The 11,415-nt window shown below is 38.3% G+C and overlaps 1 protein-coding gene across 1 annotated transcript in view; it reads right to left on the bottom strand.

Annotated features, from left to right (window-relative positions):
* Positions 1-6,255: 6,255 nt before the first annotated feature.
* C8H8orf89 (chromosome 8 C8orf89 homolog) overlaps positions 6,256-11,415 on the bottom strand; it is a 55,595-nt gene continuing 50,435 nt past the window's right edge. Inside the window, exon 5 of the mRNA XM_050802321.1 lies at positions 6,256-6,525. Coding sequence (XP_050658278.1) covers positions 6,377-6,525 — 149 coding nt within the window. The 3' untranslated portion in view covers positions 6,256-6,376. The remainder of the gene's footprint in view (positions 6,526-11,415) is intronic.

Genomic DNA, 11,415 nt, shown 5'->3' with positions numbered 1-11,415 from the left:
CCTGCCCACTGTGTCCAAGTGTTCTCATTTTTCAATTCTCACCTATGTGTGAGAACACGCAGTGTTTGGTTTTCTGTCTTTGTGATAGTTTGCTGAGAATGATAGTTTCCAGCTTCATCGATGTCTCTGCAAAGGACATAAACTCATCCTTTTTTATGGCTGCATAGTATTCCATGGTGTATATGTGCCACATTTTCTTAATTCAGTCTATCACTGATGGACATTTGGGTTCGTTCCAAGTCTTTGCTACTGTGAATAGTGCCACAATAAACATACTTGTGCATGTGTCTTTATAGTAGCATGATTTATAATCCTTTGGGTATATATCCAGTAATGGGAGTGGTGGGTCAAATGGTATTTCTAGTTCTAGATCCTTGAGGAATTGCCACACTGTCTTCCACAACGGTTGAACTAGTTTACAGGCCCACCAACAGTGTAAAAGTGTTTCTATTTCTCCCTATCCTCTCTAGCATCTGTTGTTTCCTGACTTTTTAATGATCGCCATTCTAACTGGTGTGAGATGGTATCTCATTGTGGTTTTCATTTGCATTTCTCTCATGACCACTGATGATGAGCCTTTTTTCATGTGTCTGTTGGCTGCATAAATGTCTTCTTTTGAGAAGTATCTGTTCATATCCTTTACCCACTTTTTGATAGGATTGTTTGCTTTTTCTTGTAAATTTCTTTGAGTTCTTTGTAGATTCTGGATATTGGCCCTGTGTCAGATGGGTAGATTGCAAAAATTTTCTCCCATTCTGTAGGTTGCCTGTTCACTCTGATGGTAGTTTCTTTTGCTGTGCAGAAGCTCTGTAGTTTAGTTAGATCCTATTTGTCTATTTTGGCTTTTGTTGCCATTGCTTTTGGTGTTTTAGTCATGAAGTCCTTGCCCATGCCTATGTCCTGAATGGTATTGCCTAGGCTTTCTTCTAGGGTTTTTATGGTTTTAGGTCTAACATTTAAGTCTTTAATCCATCTTGAGTTAATTTTTGTATAAGGTGTAAGGAAGGGATCCAGTTTCAGCTTTCTACATATGGCTAGCCAGTTTTCCCAGCACCATTTATTAAATAGGGAATCCTTTCCCCATTGGTTGTTTCTGTCAGGTTTGTCAAAGATCATATGGTTGTAGATGTGTGGTGTTATTTCTGAGGCCTCTGTTCTGTTCTATTGGTCTATATCTCTGTTTTGGTACCAGTACCATACTGTTTTAGTTACTGTAGCCTTTTAGTATAGTTTGAAGTCAGGTAGCATGATGCCTCCAGCTTTGTTCTTTTTGCTTAGGATTGTCTTGGCAATGTGGGCTCTTTTTTGGTTCCATATGAACTTTAAAGTAGTTTTTTCCAATTCTGTGAAAAAAGCCATTGGTAGCTTGATGGTAGCTTGAATCTATAAATTACCTTAGGCAGTATGGCCATTTTCACGATATTGATTCTTCCTATCCATGAGCATGGAATGTTCTTCCATTTGTCTGTGTCTTCTTTAATTTTGTTGAGCAGTGGTTTGTAGTTCTCCTTGAAGAGGCCTTTCCCATCCCTTGTAAGCTGGATTCCTAGGTATTTTGTTATCTTTGTAGCAATTGTGAATGGGAGTTCACTCATGATTTGGCTGTTTGCCCCCTATAGGAATGCTTGTGATTTTTGCACATTGATTTTGTATCCTGAGACTTTGCTGAAGTTGCTTATCAGCTTAAGGAGATTTGGGGCTGACAATGGGGTTTTCTAAATATACAATCATGTAATCTGCAAACAGGGGCAATTTGACTTCTTCTTTTCCTAATTGAATACCATTTATTTCTTTCTCTTGCCTGATTTCCCTGGCCAGAACTTCCAACACTATGTTGAATAGGAGTGGTGAGAGAGGGCATCCTTGTTTTGTGGTGGTTTTCAAAGGGAATGCTTCCAGTTTTTGTCCATTCATTATGATATTCGCTATGGGTTTATAAAAAATAGCTCTTATAACTTTGAGATACGTTCCATCAATACCTAGTTTATTGAGAGTTTTTAGCATGAAAGGCTGTTGAATTTTGTCAAAGGCCTTTTCTGCATCTATTGAGATAATCGTGTGGTTTTTGTCATTGGTTCTGTTTATGTGATGGGTTACATTTATTGATTTGCATATGTTGAACCAGCCTTGCATCCCAGGGATGAAGCCAACTTGATCATGGTGGATAAGCTTTTTGATGTGCTGCTGGATTCGGTTTGCCAGTATTTTATTGAGGATTATCGCATCGATGTTCATCAGGGATATTGGTCTAAAAATTCCTTTTTTTGTTGTGTCTCTGCCAGCATTTGCTATAAGAATGATGCTGGCCTCATAAAATGAGTTAGGGAGGATTCCCTCTTTTTCTATTGATTGGAATAGTTTCAGAAGGAATTGTACCAGCTCCTCTCTATACCTCTGGTAGAATTCAGCTGTGAATCCATCTGGTCCTGGACTCTTTTTGGTTGGTAGCCTATTAATTATTGCCTCAATTTCAGAGCCTGTTATTGTTCTATTCAGAGATTCAACTTCTTCCTACTTTAGTCTTGGGAGAGTGTATGTGTCCAGAAATTTATCAATTTCTTCTAGATTTTCTAGTTTATTTGCATAGAGGTGTTTATAGTATTCTATGATGGTAGTCTGTATATCTGTGGTATCGGTGGTCTATCATTTTTTATTGCATCTATTTGATTCTTCCCTCTTTTCTTCTTCATTAGTCTTCCTAGTGGTCTATCAATTTTGTTGATCTTTTCAAAAAAACAGCTCCTGGATTCATTGATTTTTTGAAGGGTTTTTTGTGTCTCTATCTCTTTCAGTTATGCTCTGATTGTAGTTATTTCTTGACTTCTGCTAGCTTTTGGATTTGTTTGCTCTTGCTTCTCTAGTTCTTTTAATTGTGGTGTTAGGGTGTTGATTTTAGATCTTTCCTGCTTTTTTTGTGGACATTTAGTGCTATAAATTTCCCTCTACACACTGCTTTAAATGCATCCCAGAGATTCTGGTACGTTGTATCTTTGTTCTCATTGGTTTCAAATAACATCTTTATTTCTGCCTTCATTTTGTTCTTTACCCAGTAGTCATTCAGGAGCAGGTTGTTCAATTTCTAAGTAGTTGTGTGGTTTCTTAATCCTGAGTTCTAATTTGATTGCACTGTGGTCTCAGAGACAGTTTTTTTTATTTCTGTTCTTTTACATTTGCTGAGGAGTGCTTACTTCCAATTATGTGGTCAATTTTAGAATAAGTGTGATGTGGTATTGAAAATGTATATCCTGTTGACTGGGGTGGAGAGTTCTGTAGATGTCTATTAGGTCTGCTTGGTGCAGAGTTGAGTTCAAGTCCTGGATATCCTTGTTAACTTTCTGTCTCGTTGATCTGTCTAATATTGACAGTGGGGTGTTAAAGTCTCCCATTATTATTGTGTGGGAATCTAAGTCCCTTTGTAGGTCTCTAAGGACTCGCTTTATGAATCTAGGTGCTCCTGTATTGGGTGCATATATATTTAGGTTAGCTCTTCTTGTTGAATTGATCCCTTTACCATTATGTAATGGCCTTCTTTATCTCTTTTGATCTTTGTCGGTTTAAAGTCTGTTCTATCAGAGACTAGGATTGCAACCCCTGCTTTTTTTTGCTTTCCATTTGCTTGGTAGATCTTCCTCCATTCCCTTTATTTTGAGCCTATGTGTGTCTCTGCACATGAGATGGGTCTCCTGAATACAGCACACTGATGAGTCTTGACTCTTTATCCAATTTGCCAGTCTGTGTCTTTTAATTGGGGCATTTAGCCCATTTACATTTAAGGTTAATATTGTTATGTGTGAATTTGATCCTGTGATTTTGATGTTTGCTGGTTACTTTGCCCATTATTTGATGCAGTTTCTTCATAGCATCGATGGTCTTTACTATTCGGCATGTTTTTGCAGTGGCTGGTACTGGTTGTTTCTCTCCATGTTTAGCGCTTCCTTCAGGAGCTCTTGTAAGGCAGGCCTGGTGGTGACAGAATTTCTCAGCATTTGCTTGTCTGTAAAGGATTTTATTTATCCTTCACTTACGAAACTTAGTTTGGCTGGATATGAACTTCTGGGTTGAAAAAAATTCTTTTCTTTAAGAATGGTGAATATTGGCCCCCACTCTCTTCTGGCTTGTAAGGTTTCCGCCAAGAGATCCACTGTTAGTCTGATGGGCTTCCCTTTGTGGGTAACCCGACCTTTCTCTCTGGCTGCCCTTAACATTTTTTCCTCCATTTCAACCTTGCTGAATCTGACAATTATGTGTCTTGGGGTTGCTCTTCTTGAGGAGTATCTTTGTGGTGTTCTCTGTATTTCCTGAATGTGAATGTTGGCCTCCCTTGCTAGGTTGGGGAAGTTCTCCTGGATAATATCCTGAAGAGTGTTTTCCAACTTGGTTCCATTCTCCCCATCACTTTCAGATACACCAATCAAACCTAGATTTGGTCTTTTCACATAGTCCCATATTTCTTGGAGCTTTTGTTCATTTCTTTTTACTCTTTTTTCTCTAAACTTCTCTTCTCGCTTTATTTCATTAATTTGATCTTCAATCACTGATACCCTTTCTTCCACTTGATCGAATCGGCTATTGAAGCTTGGACATGTGTCATGAAGTTCTCGTGCCATGGTTTTCAGCTCCATCAGGTCATTTAAGGTCTTCTCTACAGTTTATTCTAGTTAGCCGTTTGTCTAACCTTTTTTCAAGGTTTTTAGCTTCCTTGCAATGGGTTTGAACATACTCCTTTAGCTCGGAGAAGTTTGTTATTACCGACCTTCTGAAGCCTACTTCTGTCAACTCATCAAAATCATTCTGCATCCAGCTTTGTCCCATTGCTGGCAAGGAGCTGTGATCCTTTGGAGGAGAAGAGGCACTCTGGTTTTTAGAATTTTCAGCTTTTCTACTCTGGTTTCTCCCCATCTTTGTGGTTTTGTCTACCTTTGGTCTCTGATGTTGGTGACCTACAGATGGGGTTTTGGTGTAGATGTCCTTTTTGTTGATGTTGGTGCTATTCCTTTCTGTTTGTTAGTTTTCCTTCAAATAGTCAGGTCTCTCAGCTGCAGGTCTGTTGGAGTTTGCTGGAGGTCCAATTCAGACCCTGTTTGCCTGGGAGGTCCACTCCAGACCCTGTTCATCAGCAGAGGCTGCAGAACAGCTGCAACAGCTGCAGGTCTGTTGGAGTTGGCTGGAGGTCCATTCCAGACCCTGTTCACCAGTGGAGGCTGCAGAACAGCAAATATTGCAGAACAGCAAATATTGCTGCCTGATCCTTCCTCTGAAAGCTTAGTCCCAGAGGGGCACCTGCCTATACGAGGTGTCTGTTGGCCCTTATTGGGAGATGTCTCCCAGTTAGGTTACACAGGGGTCAGCGACCCACTTGAGAAGGCAGTCTGTCCGTTCTCAGAGCTCAAATGCCATGGTGGGAGAACCACTGCTATCTCCAGAGCTGTCAGACAGGTACATTTAAGTCTGCAGAAACTGTCTGCTGCCTTTTGTTCAGCTATGCCCTGCCCAAGAGGTGGAGTCTCTAGAGGCCTTGCTGAGCTGCAGTGGGCTCCGCTCAGTTTGAGCTTCCAAGCTGCTTTGTTTATCTACTCAAGCCTCAGCAATGGCAGATGCCCCTCCCCTAGCCAGGCTGCCACCTTGCAGTTTCATCTCAGACTGCTAGCAGTAAGCAAGGCTCCATGGGCATAGGACCCACTGAGCCAGGCACAGGAGAGAATCTTCTTGTCTGTCAGTTGCTAAGACCTTGGGAAAGCATGGTATTTGGGCGGGAGTGTCCCGTTTTTCCAGGTACAGTCTGTCATGGCTTCCCTTGGCTAGGAAAGGGAAATCCCCCAACCCCTTGCACTTCCCGGGTGAGGCGATGCCCTGTCCTGCTTCGGTTCACCCTCCTTGGGCTGCATCCACCGTTCAACCAGTCCCAGTGAGATGAACCATGTACCTCAGTTGGAAATGCAGAAATCACTTATCTCCTGCGTTGATCATGCTGGTTGCTGCAGACCAGAGCTGTTCCTATTCAGCCATCTTGTGCTGCCCTCAAGACCTCACTTTATCTTAAATCTTCCCTAGCAGCTAGCCAAGGTCATTGCACAAAATAGACACTCAAGAGTATCAAATTGAATCAAAACACACAATCAATGTATGTAAAACTCATGGAATAAAATTTATCTTATGCTTATTTTCCCATAAACCATAATTTATAGTCCTTCAACATAAATAAGGAAAAAATATAATTTGTCTCTGTAATGTTAACAAAATACAATGACTCATCTATAACATATTTATTTCCTATTTACATTTTCATTTTTATATAAATCATTTTGCATCGTATCACATAAAAAAAGAAAATATAAAGCTTAAAAGTCACTGAAGAAAGCATCACACTGTACATTTCTCAGCAGTCTCGGAGCTCTCGTTTCTTGCCTTTTTTTGATTTTTTGGTTGTTTCCTGACGAATGGTATCATATTCCAATATGGCTATTTTGGAAAGTCTCTCTAAGTATTGAGATGGTGCTCCAGTGAGAGGATCACTGAAGCCAGAACCTGGAGGAGGAGGCGGGGAGTCAGCTATTAAAATGAATTAAGCACACACAAATAATATTCTATTAAATATAATGTGACTGAAATATTTCTTCCACAAATGACTATTACACACTACTAGTTCTTACACTACTGAGGTATATCAACCCAGAAAAAGCATGGTACTGCCATAAAAACAGACACATAGACCAATGGAACAGAATAAACAATGCAGAAACAAATCTATACATCTATAGTGGATTCATTTTCAACAAAAGAGCCAAGAATATACACTAGGGAAAAGACAGTCTCATCAATAAATGGTGCTGGGAAAACTGGATATTATGGATATTATAAAACTGAATATTATGCAGAAAAATGAAACCACACCCCATCCCTCACCGTATAAAAAAAATCAAATCAAAATGGATTAAAGACTTAAATCTAAGATCTCAAACTATGAATACTAGAAGAAAACATTGGGGAAACTCTCCAGGATATTGGAGTGGTCAAAGATTTCCTGAGTAATACCCCAGAAGCACAGGCAAACAAAGCAAAAATGGACAAATGGGATCACATCAAATTATTAATAAAAAGCTTCTGTACAGCAAAGGAAACAACAAAATGAAAAGAACCTACAGAATGGGAGAAAATATTTGCAAACTACCCATCTTACAAGGGATTAACAAACAGAATATATAAGGAGCTTAAACAACGCTATGGGAAAAGTCTAATAATCCCATTTTAAAATAGACAAAAGGGCTAAGCAGGATGGCTCACGTCTATAATCCCAGCACTTTGGGAGGCTGAGGTGAGCAGATCCCTTGAGCTCAGAAGTTCAAGACCAGCCCGGGCAACACAGCAAGACTCTGTCTCATTTAAACTCTCATGTTAATAAAAATTAATTAATTAATTAAGTGGGCAAAATACTTGAATAGACATTTCCAAAAAGAAGACATGCAAACAGCAAACAGGCATATGAAAAGGTGGTCAACATCACTGATTATCAGAGACATCAAAACTACAATGAGATATCATTTAACCCCAATTAAAATGGCTTTTATCTAACAGACAGGAAATAACACATGCTGGCGAGGATGTAGAGAAAAGGGGACCCTCATTCACTGTTAGTGGGAATGTACATTACTACAACCACTGTGAAGAACAGTTTGGAGGTTTCTCAGAAAACCAAAAATGGAGCTACCATATGGTCCAGCAATCCTATTGCTAGGCATATACCCAAAAGAAAGGAAATTGGTGTATCAAAGAGGTATCTGCATTCCTATGTTTACTGCAGCACTCTTCACAATAACCAAGATTTGGAAGCAACTGAAATGTCCATCAACAGATGAATGGATGAAGAAAATGTGGTACATATACACAATGGAGTACTATTCAGCCATAAAAAAGAATGAGATCCTGTCATTTGCAACATTATGGATGGAACCAGAGATCATTATGTTAGGTTAAATAAGCCAGGCACAGAAAGACAAATTTCACATATTCTCACTTATTTGTGGGTGCTAAAAACTAGAATGATTGAACTTATAGAGATAGAGAATAGAAGCATGGTTACCAGAGGCTGGGAAGGATAGTGGAGGAGAGATGGGGGGCGGGGGGAGTGGGGATGGTTAATAGGTACAAAAAATACAAAGAATGAATAAGAACATGTATTTGATAGCACAATAGGGCAATTATAGTCAATAATAATCTACTTGTACATTTAAAAATAACTAAAAGAGTATAATTGGATTGTTTGTAACACAAAGGAGAAATGCCTGAGGAGATAGATACTCCATTCACCTATATGTGATTATTACACATTGTATGCCTGTATCAAAATATCTCAAATACCCCATAAATATATACACCCACTATGTACCCAGAAAATAAAAAAAAACTACTAGTTTTTAATATAACACATATTTTGAATTAGAAATGCCATGTTTACTTTCCTTTTTTTTCTTTTTTTTGAAATGGAGGATGGAGTCTCGCTCTGTCGCCCAGGCTGGAGTGCAGTGGCCCAATCTCGGCTCACTGCAAGCTCCATCTCCCGGGTTCACACCATTCTCCTGGCTCAGCCCCCCAAGTAGCTGGGACTACAGGCGCCTGCCACCACGCCGGCTAATTTTTTGTATTTTTAGTAGAGATGGGGTTTCACAGTGTTAGCCAGCATGGTCTCAATCTCCTGACCTCCTGATCTGCCCGCCTCGGCCTCCCAAAGTGCTGGGATTACAGGCGTGAGCCATTGCGCTCGGCCTGTACAATACTTTTTAAAACATAGGACAACTGTGAGATTTATTTCAAAGCAAAATGCATCATCTCCACAAATAATTAACTCATTTCATATTTTACATGCCTATCAAGTTATTTTCTTCCAATAAAAACATTTATCATAAATGCTAAGTGAAGTAAAATTGTAAAGTAAAATAAACTTGTTCACTTAACTGAAATAGCATTAAGCTTCTATCATAGGGTGGCAGTAATAACAACAGATAGCATTTGTTGAATGATCTTTGTCAAGTATTTTACATCTATTTTATCCATACAACACTACTATGAAGGAGTCATCTGTACTATCTCAAGTTACAGATTTTAAAAAGACAATTTAGGGATGCTAAATAACTTGCCCAAGCACATACTTAGTAACTGTCAAAGTCAGGATTTGAACCCAGATTCATCAAAGTTCAAATCACTACATATTACCCCTAAATACATAAATATGTAGAAATACTTCTATTTAAAAACATATATGGAGCTTTGAAAATAATATACTGACCTATATTACTTTAAAATATTATTATTTAACTTCAGTTTCAAGTGTCAAAAAAAGCACTATCGTCAATTCTCCAATGTAGTTGTTATTTTTCTGTTTGTTTTGTTTGCAGGGGTAATATGAGTGAGGAGTTCAGAGAGAAATAGCTGAGAGTTAAGAATATGATCAGGACTTCTGTTCTTAGCAGTACAATGGACTTGACCCTTTAAAAGGCCCTCTGGCAGCAAAATAACTAGATTGCAGGCATTAGGCAAACCTGAAAAAACTTCAAAGAATCAGTATCATACACACAAATGCAATTAAGTTGGAAGTTGTTAATAATAAGATAAATTTAAAATTCTGAAATATTTAGAAATGTATACATATGTATTAGTCCATTTTTACACTGCTGATAAGGACATAACTGAGACTGGGTAATTTGTAAAGAAAAAGAGGTTTAATGAACTCACAGTTCCACCTGGCTGGGGAAGCCTCACAATCGCCAGAAGGCAAAAGACATGTCTTACATGGCGTTAGATAAGAGAGAATGAGAACCAAGCAAAAGGGGTTTCCTCTCATAAAACCAACGGGCGTGGTGGCTCACGCCTGTAATCCCAGCACTTTGGGAGGCCCAGGCAGGCAGATCATGAGGTCAGGAGATTGAGACCATCCTGGCTAACACAGTGAAACCGCGTCTCTACTAAAAATACAAAAAAACAGCCGGGCGTGGTGGTGGGTGCCTGTAGTCCCAGCTACTTGGGAGGCTGAGGCAGGAGAATGGCGTGAACCCGGGAGGTGGAGCTTACCGTGAGCAGAGATCGCGCCACTGCACTCCAGCCTGGGTGACAGAGCAAGACTCTGTCTCAAAAAAAAAAAAAAAAAAAAAATCGGATCTCCTGAGAATTATTCACTACCACGAGAACGGTATAGGGGAACCACCCCCATGATTCAATTATTTCCCTTTGAGTCCATCCCACAACACATGGGAACTATGGGAACTACAATTCAAGATGAGATTTCAGTGGGGACACAGTCAAACCATATCAACACACTTTCTAAAGTATCAGTAATAAAAAATCATAATAAATATAAAATATTTGTTGCTAAATGATAAATATCACAAAAGTTGTGTAATGGAGCAAAAGAGAGAGGCTTATATCCTAAAATGTCTATGTTAGAAAAGAAGGTTGAAAATTTAAAACATAGGTATTAGATACACATTAGGAAAAGAGTAAACCCAAAGAACATGAAGGAAAAAGATAATATAGGAAAGGGGAGAAATCAATGAAGTAGAAAACCAAGTTACAATAAAAGAGATTTTTTAAAAAGACAAAAGCTCTTCATTGAAAAAAACTAATAAAAAAGGAAAGCCTCTGGTGACATAACTCAAGACAATAAAAGAAGGCACAAATATATAATATTGGGAAAAGAGGAACAGAATTACAGATAAAGCAAAGACTAAACTTAATGCTAATAAATTTTTAAAACTTAGACAAAATACAAAAGTTTCTAGAAAATATAACTTACCAAAACTGATTGAAAAATTAGAATACCTTAAGAGCCCTAAATTTAAAATGATTGAGCCAATATTAAAAGATTCTCCCAAAGAAAACAAGTAACCCAAATGAATTTTACAAATGAATTTCCTCTAACTTTTGAGAGAAAAATCATTCCAATTTTAGGTCGCATCCTTCAGAGAGTAGAAAGAGAAGGAATAGTCCCGAATTCATTCCACAAGGCCATTATAATGTGGACACTGAATCCAGACAAGGACAGAACAAAAAAGAAAATTCATGGCAATCTCACTCTACTTACCAGTATAGGTAAAAAATCCCAAGTGCGATATTAGCAAATTAAATATGGCAGAACATAAACAAATAATAAATCACTTCTAAGTTTGGTGTATTTCAGGAATTCAAGAGAGACTTAACATTACAAAATCTGTAAATGTTATTCTTCACATTAAAATATTAAACAAAAAATATGATCACCTCAATCAGTTCAGGGAAATTATTTAGTAAAATTCAACTTCCATTTAAAAGAAAAAAAACTCTTAGCAAATTAAAGGGAGCTTCTTTAACTTCATTAAGCATATCTGTTCAAAACCCAAAGCAAGCATCATTCTTTTTTTTTTTTTTTTTTTTTTTTTGAGATGGAGT

The sequence above is a fragment of the Macaca thibetana genome, chromosome 8, assembly GCF_024542745.1.
Source record: "Macaca thibetana thibetana isolate TM-01 chromosome 8, ASM2454274v1, whole genome shotgun sequence".
Classification (NCBI taxonomy): domain Eukaryota; kingdom Metazoa; phylum Chordata; class Mammalia; order Primates; family Cercopithecidae; genus Macaca; species Macaca thibetana.
The sequence above is the reverse complement of the archived record's forward strand: the minus strand, read 5'-3'. Positions and strand labels throughout refer to the sequence as shown.